The sequence below is a fragment of the Salvelinus alpinus genome, chromosome 24, assembly GCF_045679555.1.
Source record: "Salvelinus alpinus chromosome 24, SLU_Salpinus.1, whole genome shotgun sequence".
Classification (NCBI taxonomy): Eukaryota; Metazoa; Chordata; class Actinopteri; order Salmoniformes; family Salmonidae; genus Salvelinus; species Salvelinus alpinus.
Genome location: NC_092109.1, coordinates 23,935,357 through 23,959,850, shown reverse-complemented (window position 1 = coordinate 23,959,850; position 24,494 = coordinate 23,935,357). Strand labels below are relative to the sequence as shown.

Sequence of the window (24,494 nt, the reverse complement as noted above, 5' to 3'; positions counted from 1 at the left end):
ATAGGCAAACTTAAGTCTGAATATTGATTAATTGACCCAATGGCCCATGAAATGTGGCTTAACCAATTTATGTTGCCTAATATAGTGAGTTGTCAACAATTAATTTATATTTTTCACCAAAATAAGTATTTTTAATTAAAGGATTTTGACCCTGTTTTAAGTCCAACATATTTTTTTCTGACATATCAACTGCCTGGTTGAGCAAATTATTTTCTAAATGATTGCTTTTGAGCCTTTTTACATTTGAACTATTTATCTTCAGATTCCTACTCTTCAAGGACTTTACTAACAGTAATGGTGCAATATTAATCCCTCACAAACTGAATTCCTGCCTTTAATCCCATATCTTTGGGGACTGATTTTGAGTTATTTTACAGTGGGCAAAGAGTGCCACAACACAGTACCACAACTGCAGCAACCCAAAAGGATACACATTATGTTCATTATAATGCAGGAAGGCTGGAGAAATTGACCAATCAAATTCAAGTCAGGATTATTTTTCCATTTCCACTTCTAAATCCATTTTCAAAATATTCTCTACCAGTCGGCTGAGAATACGGTTAAAGGGTTAATACGACAAAAATTACAGTTGCCTGTTCTGCTGACATTGACAAACAGATCAATGAATAACAAAGTTGTCTGATCAATATAATAGGCCTACGAGAAGGGGAGACACCAATAGCCTACAATATGACGTCCATCTAACCTGGAGGAGGAAATTATTGTCCAAAAATAAACTTTGAAGTGTCACTGACCCAACAATGATAAAGAGTGAATATTCACATTCACTGGATGGCCGATGCTCTCCGCTGGTGCCAATAAGATAGTCTATAGCCTACTGTTCACTCAATTGAAATATTGCGAAATGCCTGGTTGGGCCTTTATACTTTTCACAGACAGTCGCAATTCAACAATAACCTATTTGGCAGTGTTGTGTTCGAGACCACCTAAAGCGAGACCGATTCAAGACCAAGACTGAAGCAAATCGAGTCTGAGTCAAGAACAGGGGACAAGGGGTGTGACACCAAGTCAAGACCGAGACCAGAAAAATGCGAGTCCAATTCAAGACCATGATTGTTATTTTGTAAAATCACCACCATAGTAAGAGTTTAAAATGTCCAGTATTTCTGTGTTCAGATTTCAGAACAACATGGATTCTTTAGACATTCAGAATAAATACAGGCTGAAGCAAAATAGAGCCACTCTACAAATGATTACTAACCCAACACAGTGGGGGAGCAATGGGCCTTCTATGCCTTCAGAGAAGGGCTAAGGATTTATAAAATAATGATTATAATAATATAATATAATAATGATAATTATATTATTATTTTCAATGATGTTCTGATTTAATCTTCAATTTTTGTTGGAAAGGAAAGGGTAAACACTGAAGAGGAAATAAAGATCCAATCATGATTTTTCTTCGCTGTCTCTGGGGAGATAAATCTAGCTAGCTAAGTCAGCCATTGGCTAGGGCATCAGAAACTAGATAAAGGCATCTGCCATTCAACTGTATTATGCAACATTTTAGAGTGACAGTGGAATCAACCAATCACATTTTGACTTAGTGAGTGGGATAGTTTTTTACAAAAACGTATAGAAACTCTGCCTTCTTGAAGGCCAACAGGTCAATGCGCAATAGCGAGCAGTAGTTTTCCCACGGTCTAGCTAGCTAGCTTTTGTTGTTGGCTAGTTTGCCGCGGCTGCAGCAGGCGTTATCAAAGAGGATGATGTTGCTAATTTGTTAGCTTTTCCATTGAAAGAATTTAGTTTTAAACGATCATCATCGGGTGAGTATAACTGTGTTTTGTATTGCAGCGCGTTTGCTGTTGTTAGCCATCTCTTTGAAAATACCTTATGTGTGTGAAACTTTGTTGCATTTAGAGACGAACTGACAGCATTTTAGCAACATGAAATCTTACAAAAAATCTGTTCATAAACACTCCCACAAAGAATATGACACAATTATCTGACAAGCGACCACTTAGATACGGTCATTTTCACATTTTCATAAATTCTTAGATGTAACGAGTACGCTAGGAGTCGGGAAGAAAATACAGGGAGTGAATTTAATAAATTACAGAAAAAAACAAGACACACGAATAGCGTACATACATAAAACACATGAATAGAATCAATAACGCCTCAGGAAAGAACCAAAGGGAGTGACAGATGTAGGGGAGGTAATCAGGAAGGTGATGGAGTCCAGGTGAGTCTTATGAGGCGCAGGTGCACGTAACGATGGTGACAGATGTGCGTAATAATGAGAAAACTGGTGACAACGAGTGCCAGAGAGGGGGAGAAGGGAGTAAACGTGACATTAGAATGTTTGGGAATTATTTATACTAGGGCAATTGTCAAAATTCTATAGCAATATAGAGTGGGAAAGTGGCTGTGCATTTGGGAAATTAATAGACACTGCAGTAAATAAAACTGAATAAAAACATCTGTCTTGGGCCCACCCGAGTGGCGTAGTGGTCTGAGGCACTAGAGATCCTGGTTCGAGTCCAGACTCGCAGCCGGTCGCGACCGGGAGACCCATGGGGTGGTTTGGCCGGCAGGGATGTTCTTGTCCCATTGCGCTCTAGCGACTCCTGTGGCAGGCCGGGTGCAATATATGCTGACACGGTTGCCAGGTGTATGGTGTTTCCTCTGACACATTGGTGCGGCTGGCTTCCGGGTTAAGCAGGCACTGTCAAGAAGCAGCTTGGCTGTGTTGCGTTTTGGAGGACGCACGGCTCTCGACCTTCGCCTCTCCCGAGTCCGTACGGGAGTTGCAGCGATGGGACAAGACTGTAACTACCAATTGGATACCAATTGGCGGAAAAAACATTTTTTTTGTAACCTTTTGTCTTGTGCAGGACTGGAGTCTATACAGACCGGTGCACTATAGCCAACCAGAGCTACAGTAGACCTTTATAAAAACAAGCCATTTGCCACATGGGCCTGCCATCATTCACTTTGAACTGGACTGAGTGTTTACAGGCATTAGATGAACCCTCTCAAACTTTTTCAGCTAGTTGGCTGTCGAAATTGCACTGAAAACGATGGGGAATTGTGTCCTCCTCGTCCTTCTGCAGTGTGCCTGCCAATGCATGCTTGTCCCAACCAAGCACCCAAGCTAACCGGCTAAAGTAGGCTAGCTTGCCAGCTAGCTACGTCCAGACACAAATGAGAGAACATCTCACTCCATTTTACTTGCCGTAGCAGAGCTGGTTAGGCTGTTCTTGACTAACTATAACTTTTTTTTGCCAACGTTTACTGACACCAGTCATATTCAGCAGGTGTTACGCGTTCGTAAATTCATCAGTTGTTCTGCGCTCTGGCACACTCAGATGAGAGTCCTCTGAAATCGGAGTAGATAGCCAGAGAGCATTTGCGAACACAAGAGATATGCTAACTGTATAATAGTCGTTTAAGTTATTGCTAGCTAACCAAATGATACCTGCATCTCTAGCTGTGTGTAGCCACCGAAAAACGATATGAGGGGGAAAGTCAGTCACTCACCCTCCAATGGCTTGACATGACATCCTCCTAGCATCTAGCTAACGGTAGGCTCCGTGTTTTTAGCTAGCTACATAAATAGATACGCTAGCCTATTAGCCACGTTATGGCTGACTTGTGATCATTACCCTTGCTAGTTTGATTGTATTGACATTCCCAGCCTTAGTTACATTCGTCCGTATTTGTCCAGAATATTGAGTAATTGAAACTGAAAAAGTGCATCCCGAATGGAGGCAGCAAACAATGTACCAGGCCAGGTGCGATTTATAAACTGATAGTAATATTTTTTGGACTACCAAGAAATGTATTGGTGAATTATATTAATCATGTATTGAACTGCATCCATCTATTCTGATAGAACCTATTTTTAAAACCTCTTATAAAGTTTGTTTTGTAGCAAAAACTGTGAATTGGGTATTTTTGACTGATAATATGATCGTCTGTTTCATATCTGCAAAGTAGTTAAATCGCTGTCAGTTCCACTTTAATCTTTAGGTCAGTGGTTACTTTGTGTGCTAAACGTGAAATGTGTTTTTTGCAATAGGATGTAATAGTTGTACATTTTGATGGGGTAATGCTTAATGGTTGTGTTTTTGTATTCTTATGATTGGGACCTACTGGCTTATTACATTATGTCAGAGTTTATGAACAGCTTATCCTTTAACATCATGCTGTGTGTGACTGCTGTCTTTCCATCAGCCCTCTGCAGTGGTGTAATGGTGCCTGAAGAAGTATACTCTCCCAAACGGCCCGCCCAGTGAAGGAAAGGCACCCAGTGTGAAAGATACGATGTTTTTTGTATTTTTCCTATAGATTTATCAGATTTTCACTCTCAAAATCACATTTGATGGTCTACGTCCACAACAATGCTTAAACCACATAAATCTGATTGGTTAGGCCTGTCAGGGCCTGGCTCCCCAGTGGTTGGGCCTGTATCCAACCAGGCCCATCCATGTCTACGTCCTGATGCAAACAGCGCATGATGACAAATGCGCATCAGAAATAGGATAAACAATTTTCAATACCTGGTTTGCATACCCATTGTTGCCTTAGTTAGTATTTACTGGCAGATATCATAAGTTTAAACATCTTAACTACCCTACCAGCTACCGATGTCATTCTTCTGTGAGCTGCTCCATGCCACAACCAGCTGAGAGCTGCACACTCCTGCTGTCTGTAGATGATATTCCACTGAAACTAGGCTGTGTGCAGCATGCATGAGAATATATTTCACATGCGTTGCGATCGTGTAGGCTACTTTGTGCATGATTTCTCTATTGTTCTACATCATTGATAAGTAATTTACCTCCACTACACTACTTTGATACGCATCAGTAGGGATTAAGAAGTGAGTGTACGCAATGCCCACTGAAAAAAAGGGGGTATACAGTTTATACCAGCGTATACCCTCCGCTACACCACTGGCCCTTTGTGTTTTACAAAAAGTGCACTCGCCACTACGCAAACATGTCTATAATAGATACGGCTGTTAAGATATTCATGTTTTAAGAAAGGAGTGTGTATATTTGGCCTGGCGAAGCGGTTTTAATGCGCTAACTGAATTGTTTTACTCCACTGGTCTCAGGAAGTCCTCACTGTCCGAGACCGAGTCAAGACCAAGTACAAATTTATCAACACCAAGACAAGACCAAGACACTCAATATGTAGTCTCGAGACCGGACTCGAGACCGAGACCATCTCGAGTACTACAACAATTTACATCAGGGGAAGCTTAGTTTATGGAGGGAGGTGCATGTATCCGTACCTGCCAGGCTGATCTGGGTATTTCTGTTTGCAGTAGGCCTCCAGAGAGGCGTAGACCTTCTCTCTCAAAGCCTCCACCTCGCCTGGGTTTGACAAGCCTTTAGAATCTGAGGAGAGACACACAGCACTGCATCAGACAACAGTCACAGGATATCAAAATGTGGATTTATGCATGTCTGTACATATACAGCTTTGTGTGTACATTCAAGCATGTGTGTTTATGTGTGTGTGTGTGTGTGTGTTATATATAATATGCCTTTGTGTCTGTGGTTGTACATGTAGACGCCAGACAGGGAGTGATATGGCTAAACAGCAGTGGACAGGCTGGCTACCCCTAACCCTGCATGCTGCCATCAGAAGCCTTTAACACTATCAAATGACATGTGATCTACCCTACTGGGTTTTGTCTCATATACATATGCAGGGTAATTCTCCCCATTACACAGCCTGGATGAGGCAACACATGTAGGTTATGTCTATGACCTTGTGTTTTCCACTCTGGCAAGAGGTTGGATAACCCTACATTCTAAGGCAATTTGAGGTAAAACTTGTTCTTTGCTTTGGCTATTTTACAACAAACGTTTCTTTCCTTCAAACATTTTATTTTCATTTTCAATACATCACAGTCACCAACAACAACAACATAACACGCCCGTATCCACAAAGCATCTCAGAAAAAGTCCTAGGAATCCTGTTAAAGCCTGTCTTAAGACAACAACAAAAAACTGCCAGCTTTTAGGATGATGTTACACTGCACAGACAAACTCTGATCTAGAAGTAAAATCAACTCATACATTTTGCATTTACATTTTAGTCATTTAGCAGACGCTCTTATTCAGAGCAACTTACAGTTAGTGCAAACGTCTTAAGAAAGCTAGGTGAGACAACAACACATCACAATCGTATCAAGTACATTTTCCCTCTACAAAGTAATTATCAGCTAAATCAGTGCTAGTAGCAAAAGACAAGTGGCCTTTTTTATTACCGGGATGCGTGAGAGTTATTTAAGATACTCTTCAGAGGTAATAAAAGTTGCATCATTAATGTTGATCTCCGCTGGTAATCACGACAGTTTAAGGTACCGCACAGGAAAGATAGTGATGAAGCTCATTGACATTGTTGCAAATGGTGGGGAATAACCAATCGCGATGAGGCATTGCCAGGTGTGATTTCTATAGTACGCTTCAGACAACCACGGTTAACGTGACTGTAAATCAAATGTTGCATTGATAAAACGAATGATAGAATTTTCTTCTGACACAATCACTTTGCCTACTCTTAATTATTGCCTAATATGTTGGCATGCATAACCACATATATATCGTTTTTGGTTTGTATTTTACCTCCAATTTCGATCTCATCGCTACAACTCCCAAACGGGCAGCAAAGGTCGAGTCACGCGTCCTCTGAAACATGACCCGCCAAATCGCGCTTCTTAACCCTCGCCCACTTAAACCAAAACCAGCTGCACCAATGTGTCAGAGCAAACACCATCCAACTGATGACAGAGGTCAGCCTGCAGGCACCCGGCCCGCCACAATGAGTTGCTAGAGCGCAATGAGACAAGTAAAGCTCCCCCGACCAAACCCTCCCCTAACCCGGACGATGCTGGGCCAATTGTGTGCCGCCATATGGGATTGGGATTGGGATTGAACCCAGGGCTGTAATGATACCTCCAGCACTGTGATGCAGTGCCTTAGACCGCTGTGCCACTCGGGAGGCCCCGCGTAACATTTTTTTTACCAATTCTGATGGTTGTTAATAGAGGATTTTTTAAAACGAATATTACTGTTTTAACAACCCTAAAATGCTTTGGCATCAAGTCACTTGCCGATAATGTTGAACACAATCAAAGTTAACATAATCCCTAGATGCCTTCAATTGCCCAATCCTAAAAGTAGGAGTAAAATGTCTCTATTCTCAGCATTTACAACAAATGTTCTACTCCTAGACACTTTGTGTATACGGGCATAAAGTGTCCTGATTCAAAATATTAGGCAACACATTTCTGGGTCTGATTGGTTACCACTGAGCAAGTATTTGTTTTAAAGGAAACTGAACAGGCCTGAATACAGCAATACTCTCATCTCAGTGTGGGAAAGGACTCAGTCCCTCTGAATCCCAGCATTCCCCCTGTTAGGCCATCTCTGTGAGATGCTCCTAATTAGGGGAAAGTAGGCTGTGATGTGTTCCAGAGCCAGGGCTATAACAGAGTGACCCAGGAGCACAGAGGAGCAGTCTGTCCTGGGAGAATGAGGCCCGGCGGCACGTTCCCACACTGCTCTTTGTCTCCGGGGCCACGGCACAGACTCATTAAAGACAGGGAGCATGTCTGGTGCCAGCTGGGCATTGCTGGCGCGGGCACTCAGCATGGTAATGAAGTTAACCCTGGCCTGTACCATAGAGTAGAGGGCTAGCAGAGGGCTAGCGCAGGGCTAACAGAGGGATGGCAGAGGGCTAGCGGAGGGCTAGCGGAGGGCTAGCAGAGCAGAGGGGGGTCCACCCTATGTTCTCTTTCACCCCTATGTTCCCTGGGCCCTATGTTCCCTCAGCCCTGTGATCTATGATCCCTGTGATCTATGTTCCCTGGGCCCTATGTTCCCTCAACACTATGTTTCCTCAACCCTATGTTCCCTCAGCCCTATCTGTGGTTCCCCTGTATTCATTTAGCAGCGGTGTGTTAAATCGTTACCGCCACGCCCCAAAATATGATTTAAAAATATATATGTGTAAGTTCGAATCCGCCCAAAATCCCCACGAAAAATATATTTTAAATGTGGACACATTGAGGTGTTGTGAAGAAAAGTGCAATCATCACCTTGAAAATTAAGATTATTGGCTCGATTCAATCCAACCCATATTTTTGTATTTACGCAAAATAACACAGACACTGGACAGAGGAACTCTGCCTAGAAGGCCAGCATCCCGGAGTCGCCTCTTCACTGTTGACGTTGAGACTGGTGTTTTGCGGGTACTATTTAATGAAGCTGCCAGTTGAGGACATGTGAGGCGTCTGTTTCTCAAACTAGACACTCTAATGTACTTGTCCTTTTGCTCAGTTGTGCACCGGGGCCTCCCACTCCTCTTTCTATTCTGGTTCGAGCCAGTTTGCGCTGTTCTGTGAAGGGAGTAGTACACAGCGTTGTATCTGATTTTCAGTTTCTTGGCAATTTCTCGCATGGAATAGCCTTCATTTCTCAGAACAAGAATAGATTGACGAGTTTCAGAAGAAAGTGCTTTGTTTATGGCCATTTTGAGCCTGTGATCGAACCCACAAATGCTGATGCTCCAGATACTCAACTAGTCTAAAGAAGGCCAGTTTTATTGCTTCTTTAAACAGTTTTCTGCTGTGCTAACATAATTGCAAAATGGTTTTCCAATGATCAATTAGCCTTTTAAAATGATAAACTTGGATTAGCTAACACAACGTGCCATTGGAACACAGGAGTGATGGTTGCTGATAATGGGCCTCTGTACGCCTATGTAGATATTCCATACAAAATCTGCCGTTTCCAGCTACAATAGTAATTTACAACATTAACATTGTTTGCACTGTATTCCGGATCAATTTGATGTTATTTTAATGGACCAAAAATGTGCTTTTCTTTCAAAAACAAGAACATTTATAAGTGACCCCAAACTTATGAACGGTAGTGTATATATATAATGGTGAAACTTACTAAATGACTGAAGAGTTTGACTGTGTGATATTAGGTGGCTTCTTGTGTAAATATTTTGTATGTCATACAGTATGTCATACAGTACCAGTCAAACGTTTGGACACACCAACTCATTCAAGGGTTTTTCTTTAATATTACTATTTTCTACATTGTAGAATAATAGTGAAGACATCAAAACTATGAAATAACACATATTGAATTATGTCGTAACCAAAAATGTGTTAAACAAATCAAAATATATTTGAGATTTGAGATTCTTCCAAGTAGCCACCCTTTGCCTTGATGACAACTTTGCACAATCTTGGCATTCTCTGAACCAGCTTCATGAGGAATGCTTTTCCAACAGTCTTGAAGGAGTTCCCACATATGCTGAGCACTTGTTAGCTGCTTTTCCTTCACACTGCGGTCCAACTCCTCCCAAACCATTTCAATTGGGTTGAGGTCGGGTGATTGTGGCGGCCAGGTCATCTGATGCAGCACTCCATCACTCTCCTTCTTGGTCAAATAGCCCTTACACAGCCTGGAGGTGTGTTTTCGGTCATTGTCCTGTTGGAAACCAAATGATAGTCCCACTAAGCGCAAACCAGATGGGATGGCATATCGCTGCAGAATGCTGTGGTAGCCATGCTGGTTAAGTGTGCCTTGAATTCTAAATAAATCACTGACAGTGTCACCAGCAAAGCACCCCCACACCATCATACCTACTCCTCCATGCGTCACGGTTGGAACCACACATGCAGAGATCATCCGTTCACCTACTCTGCGTCTCACAAAGACACGGTGGTTGGATCCAAAAATCTTACATTTGGACTCATCAGACCAAAGGACAGATTTCCACCGGTCTAATGTCCATTGTTCGTGTTTCTTGGCCCAAGCAAGTCTCTTCTTATAATTGGTGTCCTTCAGTAGTGGTTTCTTTGCAGCAATTCGACCATGAAGGCCTGATTCACACAGTCTCCTCTGAACAGTTGATGTTGAGATGTGTCTGTTACATTTATTTGGGCTGCAATCTGAGGTGCAGTTAACTCTAATGAACTTATCCCAGAGGTGGGACCAAGTCATTGTTTTACAAGTCACAAGTAAGTCTCACGTCTTAGCACTCAAGTCCCAAGTCAAGTCCTAAGTCAAGACAGGCAAGTCTGAGTCAAGTCAAGACCGACAAGTCTCAAGTCAAGTCTCAAGTCCTAAACTTTGAGTTTCGAGTCCTAAACAAGTCATAATGTGCTCTTCACCAAATGTAATACTATTTCATATTTTTAATAAGAGTAGTAGTTAGTAAATTACATTTACGCAAATCATGAATGCTTATATATTTATTACTTTCCAAATAAACTTTATATTTCCATGGAAATACATGGGTAGCCATGAGAAAGACCCCCCCCCCCATAGTGTTCGACTATCGAGGATCGCTATGGAGCACAATCGGGCGATGTAGGCTTGTACACAATCGCCCAACCTTCCAAAGTTGGAAGTTGTTGCGCCTCCGTCTGTAATTTCCTTCAAGCATGTTTTGCAAGCTGCAATCCGTTTTTTGTTGACTACAGCGTAGTCTTTATATCTGAAAATAATAATTTTGGATATCATCTTTCCAAGGGCTCCACCTGAATTCACTCACCAACGTTCCTCTGCACTGCCACACACAACTTTTTCTCAGCTGGCACAATTTGATTGGCTGCTGTCCGATTCAAACTGTAATCCGTTAAATGAAGAGTTGATGCGCTGCACACTTTTTTTAATAGCATCATTTTTTATATTTGGGCTTGGGGAGGGTATCAAGTCAGTTCGAGTCAAAAGGCTCAAGTCCAAGTTAAGTCACGAGTCATTGGTGTTAAAGTCAAAGTCGAGTTGCAAGTCATCATATTTGTGACTCGAGTCTGACTTGAGTACAAGTCATGTGACACGAGTCCACACCTCTGACTTATCCTATGCAGCAGAGGTAACTCTGAGTCCTCCTTTCCTGTGGTGGTCCTCTTGAGAGCTAGTTTCATCATAGCGCTTGATGTTTTTTGCGACTGCGTTCAAAGTTCTTGAAATGATCCGGCTTGACTGACCTTCATGTTTTAAAGTAATGTTGGACTGTCGTTTCTCTTTGCTTATTTGAGCTGTTCTTGCCATAATATAGACTTGGTCTTTTAGCCCTATTTGGTATCTTCTGTATACCCCCCTACCTTGTCACAACACAACTGACTGGCTCAAACACATTAAGAAGGAAAGAAATTGCACAAATTAACTTTTAACAAGGCACACATGATAATTGAAATGCATTCCAGGTGAAAACCTCATGAAGCTGGTTCAGAGAATGCCAAGAGTGTGCAAAGCTGTCATTAAGGCAAAGGGTGGCTAGTTGGAAGAATCTCAAATATAAAATATATTTTGATATGTTTAACACTTTTTTGGTTACTACATGATTCCATATGTGTTATTTAACAGTTTTGATGTCTGCACTATTATTCTACAATGTAGAAAATAGTTTTAAAAAATTAAGAAAAACCCTTGAATGAGTAGGTGTGTCCAAACCTTTGACTGGTACTGTATATATACTGTATATCAAATATATTTCATATCAAAGCCCTCCCTTCTCAAGGTGCATCTACATCACAATATCAATGGTAACGTTAGAGTTGAACCGCTAGGAACAAAAGGAACAAACTGTCAAAATGAAGACCAGAATTGATGTGTTTCACTATAAATAAGCCTAAAACATCTGGCTTTCGATTACATAAAAAAAAAAATGAAAGTTACTATTTAAACGATATAAACTATGTTTTAAGATCATCTTTGAGAACAAACAATCACCAATGGCATGGCATGGGGACCCCATTGAGTTTGATATAATGTTTGAGCCACTGAGATAGCATAAGAACACAGCTTAAGCCATTGCGAAATGTGTAGAATGGAAGTTAATTAGATTTGAAATGGAAAATGTTTTCTCAGCCCCATGGCTAACTGTATAGAATTGCAAGGAATTACCTTTAAAACTGCAATTCCTTCTCTGCAGCCAGTAAAATGTCCAGTCGGAGACCGCACCATTGACCACGCACACTACCACGTTTAAAAGATAGAATTGAGAGAACATGGGTCTGAGGGAACATGGGGCCCAGGGAACATACGGCTGAGGGAACATAGACATGACCCCACAGAGGGCTAGCAGAGCAGAGAACTAGCAGAGCAGAGGGCTAGCAGAGGGCTAGCAGAGGGTTAGCAAAGAGTTAGCAGAGCAGAGAACTAGCAGAGCAGAGAACTAGCAGAGCAGAGGGCTAGCAGAGGGCTAGTAGAGCAGAGGGTTAGCAGAGCAGAGGGTTAGCAGTGCAGAAGGGTAGCAGAGCAGAAGGGTAGCAGAGCAGAGGGCTAGCAGAGCAGAGGCCTAGCAGAGGGCTAGCAGAGGGCTAGTAGAGTAGAGGGATAGCAGAGGGCTAGCAGAGCAGAGGGCTAGCAGAGGGCTATCAGAGCAGAGGGCTAGCAGAGCAGAGGGATAGCAGAGGGCTAGCAGAGCAGAGGGCTAGCAGAGCAGAGGGCTAGCAGAGGGCTATCAGAACAGAGGGCTAGCAGAGCAGAGGGCTAGCAGAGGGCTAGCAGAGCAGAGGCCTAGCAGAGGGCTATCAGAGGGCTATCAGAGGGCTAGCAGAGCAGAGGGCTAGCAGAGGGCTATCAGAGCAGAGGGCTAGCAGAGCAGAGGGCTAGCAGAGGGCTAGCAGAGCAGAGGGCTAGCAGAGGGCTAGCAGAGCAGAGGGCTAGCAGAGGGCTATCAGAACAGAGGGCTAGCAGAGCAGAGGGCTAGCAGAGGGCTAGCAGAGCAGAGGCCTAGCAGAGGGCTAGCAGAGGGCTAGTAGAGTAGAGGGATAGCAGAGGGCTAGCAGAGGGCTATCAGAGGGCTAGCAGAGGGCTAGCAGAGGGCTATCAGAGCAGAGGGCTAGCAGAGCAGAGGGCTAGCAGAGCAGAGGCCTAGCAGAGGGCTAGCAGAGGGCTAGTAGAGTAGAGGGATAGCAGAGGGCTAGCAGAGCAGAGGGCTAGCAGAGGGCTATCAGAGGGCTATCAGAGGGCTAGCAGAGCAGAGGGCTAGCAGAGGGCTATCAGAGCAGAGGGCTAGCAGAGCAGAGGGCTAGCAGAGCAGAGGCCTAGCAGAGGGCTAGCAGAGGGCTAGTAGAGTAGAGGGATAGCAGAGGGCTAGCAGAGCAGAGGGCTAGCAGAGCAGAGGGCTATCAGAGGGCTATCAGAGGGCTTGCAAAGCAGAAGGTTGGAGGCTAGAGGCTGTCTGTGGGCACTGCGGGCAGAGTGCTGCGGGCCACATAAGTGCCATGCCACTTACGTGGGTGGGAAAAACCACTTCAGGAACATGTGTCTGGTGGGTGATGGTGGTGTGTGTGCATCAATCAATCAATCAATCAAATGTATTTATAAAGCCCTTTTTACATCCGCAGATGTCGCAAAGTTCTTACACAGAATCCAGCCTAAAACCCCAAACAGCAAACAATGCAGATGTAGAAGCACGGTGGCTAGGAAAAACTCCCTAGAAAGGCAGGAACCTAGGAAGAAACCTAGAGAGGAACCAGGCTCTGAGGGGTGATCAATCCTCTTCTGGCTGTGCTGTGCCAGGTGGAGATTATAAGAGTACATGGCCATTAAGGCCAGATCGTTCTCCAAGATGTTCAAATGTTCATAGATGACCAGCAGAGTCAAATAATAATCACAGTGGTTGTAGAGGGTGCAACAAGTCAGCAGCTCAGAATTAACTGTCAGTTGTCTTGTCATAGCTGAGCATTCAGAGGTCGAGACAGCAGGTGCGGTAGAGAGGGAGAGAGAGATGGAGGGAGGGAGGGAGAGAGAGAGAGAGAGAGAGAGAGAGAGAGAGAGAGAGAGAGAGAGAGAGAGAGAGAGAGAGAGAGAGAGAGAGAGAGAGAGAGAGAGAGAGAGAGAAAGAGAGAGAGAGAAAAAGGGAGCGGGAGAGAGACAGGGTCAAAAATAGCAGGTCCAGGACAAGGTAGCACGTCCAGTGAACAGGTCAGGGTTCAAAGGCCGCAGGCAGAACAGTTGAAACTGGAGCAGCAGCACGACAAGGAGGGTGTATTATGGTCCTTGAGGGCCACACAGTATAAGAGTTTACTGGTATCATGTGCAGTCATTGTTTGGGAGGTTAAAGTAGCAGGAACAGATGTATTCAAGCAGAACCCTTTTTTTCTGTTATTATAATCTAATAATCTAATCTAAAAGGCTCTGGATTAAAGGGGTGGTAGGAGTGTATGTATGTGATACCTGGGTTGAAGAGGACGATGGCTCGAAGGCACCCCAGCTCTGTCTTATCCATCTGCATGTCTCTCATCTTGGACACCAGTTCTGTGAGCACTCTGGATGGAGAGAGACAGGCTCTTAGAGATCTGACCATCAGCCAGCAACACCTCCCTTGGTCACCGTTCATTACACCCTCCTTTATCTACAGGTGAAACTCAATGGAAACTCAATACAAATCAATTGACAACAAGGCCCAACTGGCCTGACACACATGGGATGTTCAACCAGCTAGAAACCGTACAGCCCTGCCTACACCACGTAATTCAAGCTGCTTAGAACATGTCTGATAAAAGGAAATACATGAACGACATAGCGCAAACATAATCACAGACTGTAACCGAACACTGACATTCCCGGCGCCCGCGTGTGACATCACTAGGCGGGGCTGCGTTTCGTTTTGGGAGTATGACCCGACTGCTCAAACTCCTCACCCCTCTCTGACTCCATCACGCCCGCTCTCTCTCTCCCTCTCCCTATGTCACTCTTTCAAGTCAATTGCAGCTCTTAGCTCATCCTAATTTAATTTGCCTGTTGGAACAATGAGGGTAAAAAAAGACTTGAGTGTTTAAGTTAACCGCCCTCTTCATTTGTATGGCAGAGAGAAGAGAAGAGAAGAGGAAAGGAGAGAAGAAGGAGCAGATAGAGCTTCATTATCAGTCATCTTAATGCGTCCCCAGTTAATGCAAAGATGTAATCCATCCATTAGAAGTAGTGAACTGGCAGTATGCTAATCACTGAGCACAGATTCCCAGCTGGGGATAGAGGGAGATAGAGAGAGAGAGTGGGAGGGGGGAGAAAGAGAAGGAGAGAGAGAAGAGAGAAAGAGAGCAGAGGGAGAGAAAGATGGGAAAGAGAGAGAGAGAGAGCGAGAGAGAGAGAGAGAGAGAGAGAGAGAGAGAGAGAGAGAGAGAGAGAGAGAGAGAGAGAGAGAGAGAGAGAGAGAGAGAGAGAGAGAGAGAGAGCTGTTGCCCTCAAAAGAACACTTCAGTGTGTGACTCAGCATGCCAGGGGACACAGGGTTTAGAGCGTTGGAGTGCTTAACAATACCATCTCTTGGATTGATCTCACAGTGGATGGCCTTATCAACTTCTGTGTACACTGAGAAGGAATATACTGTTCTTTTGTATACATTCGTCTATACAAATGTGACTTTAAAAAACAAACAATGCAACAATAGGCATCAAATGTGACTAATGGAAAAGAAGGTCAATATCTGCTTTGGAATAGTCACAGCCTGCCATGGGATTGCAGTCAAAAGAGTGGGATTTCATCAGGAACGCATTTAAATAGATTTTTTCAAAATGTCTGTCTGAGCAGATCTCCATCTCCCTGTGATGTCCGTTGCCTGTAGCCATACATATTTAATGAATGTGTGTTAATCAATAATAAGAGCACTCTCTGTTACGCATCACTACCTCTTCTTCTGACAGAGCCTTTTCACTGTTACAGGTCAGGGTCTACTTTTCTCTTGCCCAAATTGTGGAAACTGTGGAAACTTCGCATAGCAACCAACAAAAATGTATTTCACAAAGCTGATTGTATCAAGGCAGTGTCAACAGGGTGATCTTGACTACCTGTCAAAGATGGCTCCCACTCCAGCACTGTGGGCGCTGTTACGATGGACGTGTAGCCCTGTTGCTAGGAGGATCCCATCTTTCACCGCTATCGAACGGTGTGAGAAGGATGCGATGAGTAGCTCATTCCACCCTGAGGGAAAAAAGTGAGGGAAGGAAGAATAAGAAGAGAGATAAGGAGTGAAAACCTATTACAAAGTTCATCAAGTTGCATTCAACATTCAAACTAAATTGAGCTGACAACAAGGGAAGGGAATTCCAATGAATCAATTCTAGGCTGATTAGGCAAACCAGAAAGCTCTTTCATGCATAGGTTGTGGGCCATTAGCAGCCCATCTCAGACGTGCTTCCCAGAGAGACAAGTGTTTAACAGGGTGTACTGCGCCTGCCATCCCAATAAAGGCAAAACACTTCATATACCAAGTAAGGGTAAAGCACGGAGAGCGTTGTGCTGTTTGAGTGACAGGGCTCCTTTAACTGTTCTGCCTAGCAACACTATCCGCTTTTCCCCAGAGTTGAGCTGGGAATGAGAGGGGCTAGAATGCTTTAATCTGTGAGACAGCAGACCCAAAGTGGTTATTTATAGAAGACGTGAGCTGAGCGCTGAGAAGAAGAGAGAGGACGCTCTCAGCTAGCTCCAGAACAGCTCTTTCTCAGAAGGTCTCACTCTCTCAATCACTATGGGTACCCAGAAGGAGAATGGTTAGACGGGGTAGGAGAGGGTTAGAGATATGGATGGGGATGGATCGGCTTCCTCAGGGTGAGTTTGGAAGTGAACTGTGTAATTCTTAAGTGATAATGCACGAGAAGCAGGTGTTTGGAGGATATATTGGCACAGGTTTGTCGAGGGCCGGCAAACCATGTCAATATATCCTCCAAACACCGGCTTTGAGGGCATTATCGCTTTTATACAACAAGTTATCAACATATTCAAATAATGATTGACATATTTTTATAAAAAAAATATTTTGATGAATTCATTCATACTATTTCATACTTCCACAAGATATAGTCCTGACACAAATCTAGGGTTGCTACCCAAGCCGACTGGTTGTCCATTACTGTCGGTTCGGTTGCCAGTCTTTTTTGTTCTGTATCTATGGACGCGACCCATATTGGCTGGCAACGTTCTTATCCCTTGCTTGCCAGCTAGCCAACTACTACTAACTTACAGTCATGTCAAACAGTGCAGCCAGAATAACAATGAAGTAGCTGCATTTGCATGTGTTTAAGCTGTTTTCTAGTGACATGTATTTGGATACATCCATAACAATGAGCTAATGATGCGCAATTTCACCTGGCATAGAACATAAGTTCTCTTGTCAGGACACTGTTGTTCGAGAGCTAACCTAGAACACAGCTAACACAATCACTTCAAACTGAAGCTGGAAAGACTTCAAACTAGCTGCACTTCGTTTCATTTTGCCTGTTTTCTATTGATAGTTCTTTGTATATATCCATAAAAATGGTGTTGATTCATAATTTCGACTGGCTGAGAAAAGCTGCCTACCTGTCTCATCCCGACTCCCGACACCTTCATTACTATGGGACAGCTGGAGATCGAATTTGAATAATGAAACAATGTTGCAAATGTCGGAGAGACAGACAGCAAGGTTTATACAAATCTCCGCTGTTGAAAACCAAATGTTAGTCTAAAATCAAGTGTATAAATTGCCTGGCTGGGCTGATGAGACAGTGGACTGTGCAGTCAGATGGAACAGAGTAAATAGGCATTTTAACGTCATAGATTTAGCCGGTGGTAACTTGTGGAATAGACACCGGCTGGAATGCGGTTTTAACCAATCAGCTTTCAGGATTAGACCCACCCGTCGTATAAGGAGCGACAAGCAATCAGCAACATATAGGGAAAATACTTAAAAAACCCTCACAAATGATGATGGCATACATAAAGAATATGACAGATTATTCATTCTATGAGATTGACTGCTCTTGACCTACAAATAGCCTACAAAGCCCATAATGCTGCAGTGACCTGCCCATGGGGATGCTGATGTGGTCTGATGAATGTTCATGACCTGGTCGTGTTGAACTCACCTGCTCGTAGGAGGATGACCTGGTCGTCCAGGGGCAGCTCAGAGAAGTGGGGGATCCTCTTGGCCCACTCCACCAGTGTAAAGAGTTGCTTGTCGGCTGCTTGGCAGATGTTAGTCACCGGGTCATTGGGCTGGAGAGAGACATACGGGAAGGATTGCTGTCACAAATACATTTAGCAAAGACTGAAAGATACTTAAGTGATAATGCCCAAAAAGACAGTGTTTGGAGGATATATTGGCACGCATGTTGCAAACCGTGCCAATATATCCTCCAAACACCGGCTTTGAGGGCATTATCACTTTTATACAACGGGTTACCAGATTTCATTTGAATATTGAAACAATGTTCCAAATGTCAGAGAGACAGACAGTAAGGTTTATACACATCTCTGCTGTTGAAACTACATGTTAGTCTAAAAGAAATGTGAGATAATGTCTCGATGCTTTTCATAGCGGAGATCAAGTTTATAAATTGCCTGGCTGGGCTGATGAGACAGTGGATTGCGCAGTCAGATGGAACAGAGTAAATAGGCATTTTAACATCATAGATTTAGCCAGTGGTAACTTGTGGAATAGACCTCAGCTGGAATGCGGTTTTAACCAATAAGCATTCAGGATTAGACCCCCCCGTTTTATAAATTGTGACGTGTGTGGTTGAATGTGTATTATGCGAACACACTGTGTGCATGTGCATTCTTGCTGCATACAGTATGTGTCCAGTCACAGCAGTGCACCACCGGATGAGAGAGCAGCACAGGGCCTGATCTGCTGAGCCAAGACCCCCCCCCCCCACACACACCCCTGCCTTGTGAATGATCACCTCTGAGGAGGAGCGAGCAGGAAGGCAAAACAAACAATGATTCTGTCCCAGCCCGAGGAGGAAATACCTGCAGAGAAGCAGCAGTAAAAAATGACTCTCTCCAAGCAAGCAATTCCTTTGGAAAACTTCTACCTACAGAAGGCCATATGGAGTGTTCAGACAGAAAGCAAAAAGAGGTTGAACTGACACAGAGTTAAGGAAAAACTGTTTGGGCGTTCAAGTGTGAATTCATTTAATGCGTGAGCGTACGAGAATGAGTCTTAAAAAGGCAATTCCACCACTTTTCAACCTTACTACCTTACTCTCTATCTCCAGCACAATAGCAATGTCTACAGTGCATTTCTATGTTTTGTAGAAAAAAAAGAACTACCTGATGACATCTTCAAAAGTTCAAACATTTTAAAAACTCGTTGCAGTTTTTGAAAATCAAAGTTTTTTTGCTTTTAATCCTAACCTCTTTTAATGACCTTTCTTCTTATCGTTTTAACCACAAATCATTGAAACGCACCGTTTTCACATATGTAGACACTGGTTTGGTGCTGGAGATATTGAATATGAAGTTGAAAAGAGGCAGAATTGCCCTTTATGAAAATAGCTTTCAAGAAAGCTAAACAAGTTATAGACTCTGTAATTATATGGAATAGTGAGACTGTATTCTCACTCACCACCTGGGTTATATTCCTGACTCAGACAGAGTAAAGTCTGGATGAAAAAGGTCAAAATGTAAAGTATATGGACGAAAAGTTAGCAGAGGACAACATGAAAATGAGAGATCTGAAAGATAGAGGAAAAGAACTGAGAGAGAGAGAGAGGATGGATGGAAATACGGATGTGAACGGACAAGAGCAAAGAAACCTCAAGTTTTAGAAGCCATCAAACTGAAGGCCTTACTCGAGGCCTCACTCAACCCAGGAGGAAACCGTGGTTAGTGAAGGAGGCAAGCACTTCTAACGTATAAACATATCCAGTGGAGAGAAAAAATGTCCCCATCAATGTTATCAATAACAAAACGTATCTTCTCTCGCTCCCCAACTTCTCTCTCTCACCAAATCCCACAGATCAATGCTGAAAGCTCGGAAGATCTCAACTACAACTGTAGCTCTCTGGAGAAGATTAGAGTAAGATGAGAAAAATGAATTGCACCTCCTCTTCCTTCCATTCTTCCTCTACTTCAAATGCTCAGGCCTAAGACTACCCACTCCATCCCCCCTTCCTTCCTCCCTCCCTATAGTGTGAAACTATCACTGACTGACGAGAATCAGATACGACCGCTTGAAATATGAAACAGTATGAAACAGTTAACCAGACACAAAGCCAGCACTGTTTTGAAAACTGAAAGTAGTTTTTCTTTGGGAGGAGAAAGAAAAGCATCTTATAAATATTGAAGCATCTGGTCTCTGTGGGAGTCGTTGTGGACCGCACGGCTCAGCGCGACAGTTTTTCCGCCTGTATTTCTCCTTCAAACACATAAACAAATCTGCTAATTCATTCCAAAGGCAGCCGCAGCCCAAACAAAACAATACAAAAGGGGCTGTATTTTGTGTCCCTGTCGAGGCCTCTCAAAAGAATACAACTCCCAGAGTTCTCGTTAAACACGGGGAAGGCTCATGAATATTGCATGGCTCTCTTAGCCGTGTTTACACTGACCTCGTTTCTCACTGTATACACCATGAAGATGACAGGAGAGAACATAGACCACACTCCCGCCATGAGCACATATTACCTCACTGTAGGTGAGTGAGAAGACACCAGTCAGAGGATGTTACGGGGAGTCACAGTGGAAGAGACCACAATGCCTTCCGAGGTCTGGAAGAATAATTGTATTTTTATTTAACCTTTATTTAACTAGGCAAGTCAGTTAAGGACAAATTCTTATTTACAATGATGAACTTCTTAACTATCTTCTTAAGATGATTGTCGCTAGGCAACCGAGCTAGCTAGCTATCTATATTAAACATGTTCAATTGCTTTCATTAGCTTATTTTCTCTCTGCCTTGAGTTTAAGACAAAGGTTCAGCTATCTTGGAATTAAGAATATTTCCAAATATTTTCTCACAATGAAATATAGGAAGAAACTTAAGAACATTTTCAAGAACTTTATTGAGGAATAGCAACTTTTCATGAATGTATTTTTAAGTATAAAGTTAAGGAAAAAATGGCACTCAAGTATACGTTTCTTCTTAAGAAGATTTTGTGAATTCGGGCCCAGGCCAAGAGGGACCACCGTGACCTTACAGAACCCATAGCTGTCTGTGAGAGAAACTCTTTTACATTCCTTCTCTGTGAACATCCTTTGCTCTGGAGGATAGGGGGCCAGCTGATCATTTTCTGAAAGAGACGTAACCCTCCCCAGAGGAGAGACGTAACCCTCCCATGAGAAAGAGATAGAGAGATGTGGAAAGGGAGTGTGAGCGTTTGGGCTTATGAGAGACGCTTTGAGGACACCTCTTAATGCTTGCCGCAAACATGAGTGTTTTTTGTTCCAGACTGAATTGAAGGCTTTGGTGTGCATTATTCACAGCCAATATCCATCTCAGCCTCTCCTCTCACGGAAATGCCTGGCTTGCATATCGTCCTATTAAATTTTGATCACTTGTGGAGGGGAGAGATCAGAGACTGGCTTTTACATTTTTCATATTCTGCTTAAACCCCACTACAGTTGCATGACAACAAAGATAGTAGTCAATAGATGATTTGTCCCTAATCCAAATTTTCAACAAAATTGTGAGTTGAGAGTAAAGATCTCATGATGGGCTGTTTGTTGAAGAAGAGTATTGAGAGTACCCTCAACCAAGTACCCTCTGAACAACATTAGCGTACCTCTCTGTTTGGACAGACACAGCAGAGAGAGAGAGAGACAAATAATTATGCAACTTGGCAGATTCAAACAGCACACAAGGTTGGATTATACACGGACAGAATGAGAAAAATCCATAGCGAAAGAGAGAGGGATAGTGAGAAAGAGCCAGACAGAGGTATGAAAAAATCCCCAGAATGGCGTGTTACCCCACTCCTCCCCATCCCTCCCTCCTTGAAGAGAAGGCCCTGGCTTGTCTGACTGAAGGCATGTTACTAATGCCTGTTTAACTCCGGTTCTAGGTCACCATGAGATAAACACACTTTATTCAGCTTCGCCAAACCCCGGTCATTAGACAGTGGCAGTCCCCATTCATGGTGTGCATTCACGGGCCCTGGCCCAGGGATTCACTAACACAGGGGGCAGAGGGGATCCTAATATACTGGGACTGCCTGCCAAGGGGACACCGCACGGGGACACATTCCAACACTGACTGTGCCTCTCTACCCTTGTTTAATCGACTCCTAACTATGGATGCACGATATATCGGTGAACATATCGGAATAGGACGATATTAGCTAAAAATGCAAACATAAGTATCGGCCGATGTCTAGTTTAACGCCGAAGTTAAAAACCGATGTCAAAGCTACCGTGCTTACCTATATAACGTGGCTACACATGCAACCTAGCCCACAATGTCTGCTGTGTGGATCGAGCAGTCAACAAGTCCAGCAGTCATTTGAAAGAGTAAGAAAAATTCAGTGAGACAACTCAAAGGGCGAAATCCATTAAAGCCAAGATAATGGAATTCATTGCCCTTGACAATCAACTGTTCTCTGTCGTGGGTGATGTTGGCTTTCGCTGACTGGTCGAGCACCGGTACACACTACCAAGTGCGCTATTTTTCAGATGTTGCCCTACCGGAGTTACACAGTAATAGCGTCACTGCTATTAGTTTCACAACATACATACTATGGAACGCCGTTTGGGTCTTTGCGTGTCAAAAAAGATACAGTAGCACTATCAAAGCTGTACAAAAAAGTCTGCAAAGACCGGCCATGAACGATGTGTTCCCAATACCGCGTTGGTAATAAAGCAAAATTTGTTCGACCGTAACTTCTGGGATAGCTATCTTTAGCTTAGTACCTAGCTAGCACCAATACAACCAGCCAAAAAACAATAACCAGTAGAAACTGCAGTCATTTTCATTATTCTTAGCAATGATTTAGGAATCCTTGTGAGTATTTGCGAGGTTGCCACTTGTTGTTTGCTTATTGAAATTGAACTTCAGTTCATGAAAATAAATAGCTAGCCAGCTACTTAACCCTGTTGCCCAAAGCTAACGTTATAACCAGCCAGCTAGCTTCATCTGGCTAGTGAGGCTCGACCGGACCGGGTTATGTGTTGTGAAGCTAGCCACAATAAGGATTAGGCACAATCGTGTAACTTGCGGTTTGCCTTCAAAATAAAAGTATGTCTTTGACAGTGATGCAAATGAATACAAATAGTATAATTATGCCATACTTTTACCTTGAAGGCTAAGCGCAAAGTCCACTATTGTGGCTAATCCTTATTGTGGCTAGCTTCACATAGATGGGTCCGACCACCATTATTGAAATAAGAACTGTCTTACAAATTAGGGTTATTTTAGATGATGACACCTAGCTATATAGTTAGCTAGCTAACTATAGCTACTAAAGCAGATGTCGTGTTATTTGACACGTCAAATAGTGTTATTTGACATGTATCTTTTTTGACACGCAAAGACCCAAACAGCGTTACATAGAATTCCTGGCTAATAATGAAACGACTGAACAAATGAACCAAGAAACAGCACAGCAAGTAAGTGAAAGAAATAGGTTTTGATTATGTTTTACTGGTAGTGGGGACATACGTAAATGCCATTTTTGGTCAGTGTGGTGTGTGTGTGACTGTAACCTTTATTTAACTAGGCAAGTCAGTTAAGACCAAATTCTTATTTACAATGACGGCCCGGACGACGCTGCGCCAATTGCGCGCCACCCTTTGGGACTCCCAATCACGGCCGGATGTGATACAGCCTGGATTCGAACCAGGGACTGTAGTGACGCCTCTTGCACTGAGATGCAGTGCCTTAGACCACTGCGTCCATGTGTGTGTGTTAACTATTTAACTGTACTAGAACGCTTAAAAGGCAGCTAAAATTTAAAATATTGGTTATCGGTATCAGGTTTTTTTGGCAAGGAAAATATCGGATACCGTTATCGGCCCAAAATAATCATATGGATGCATCACTACTCCTAACTTTTCATATGATTATGAGGATCGTTTTCAGTGTCAATTGAAATATCAATAGAAGGGGAACTAGGAGGTGTCTCAGCAGTTGTCTTTAGCTAGGGCAGATTAATAAATGGTGCCATAAATTAGATTAATAAAAATGTCACACATTACCCAATCTACATGGCCTATTGAACTACAACTCCCCATTACAATCATTACCTTAAACCATAGCAAGAAATAAACGAAAACCTACAAATATTGATCCACTAGAAATTACCAAGAATTACTCGAAAATGACCAAAACAACTGGTATTTCTCTGCCTTTATCAAAGCTATATTTCTAGAAAAGATCGATATCCTCCTCTATCTCCTGCAGGGCACCCCCTGTTGGTGTCAGAGCCCCAGCGGTGAGATGTAGAGCGGAGTAGTTACGGCAAGGCGAAGCCCAGACAGACACACACACAGAGTGATTTAGTGTGTCAGAGAGCTGCCAGCCCCTCCCCTCTCCTTTCCCTCTCCTCCCAAATGTCAACGCTCATCACGTACATTTCCATCTACCCATAAACAGCTCCCATTTACTCACATAACAGCCTTCAGAGTTCTACCTTCACTTCACAGGACACTTCCCCCCAGAACAGACGAGTCCAAGAAGAAGCACTCACTCCCTCCCTCCTTCCTCTGTCCCGCTCTCCCTCCTTCCCTCTCCTACACAACTGCTCTGTGTCTGTTGTTCCAGTAGGATTCCTGAGAAACCAG

The 24,494-nt window shown here is 43.3% G+C and overlaps 1 protein-coding gene across 7 annotated transcripts in view; it reads right to left on the bottom strand.

The window, feature by feature from the left end:
• The window catches only part of LOC139552367 (retinoic acid receptor RXR-alpha-A-like), a 151,704-nt gene that overhangs the window by 4,750 nt on the left and 122,460 nt on the right, over window positions 1-24,494 (bottom strand). For all 7 annotated transcript variants that reach the window (XM_071364038.1, XM_071364039.1, XM_071364033.1 and 4 more), the window contains 4 exons: window positions 17,864-17,993; window positions 15,809-15,941; window positions 14,199-14,290; window positions 5,270-5,375 (listed from right to left, as the gene is read on the bottom strand). In XM_071364038.1, the coding sequence (XP_071220139.1) occupies window positions 5,270-5,375; window positions 14,199-14,290; window positions 15,809-15,941; window positions 17,864-17,993 (461 nt within the window). The remainder of the gene's footprint in view (window positions 1-5,269; window positions 5,376-14,198; window positions 14,291-15,808; window positions 15,942-17,863; window positions 17,994-24,494) is intronic.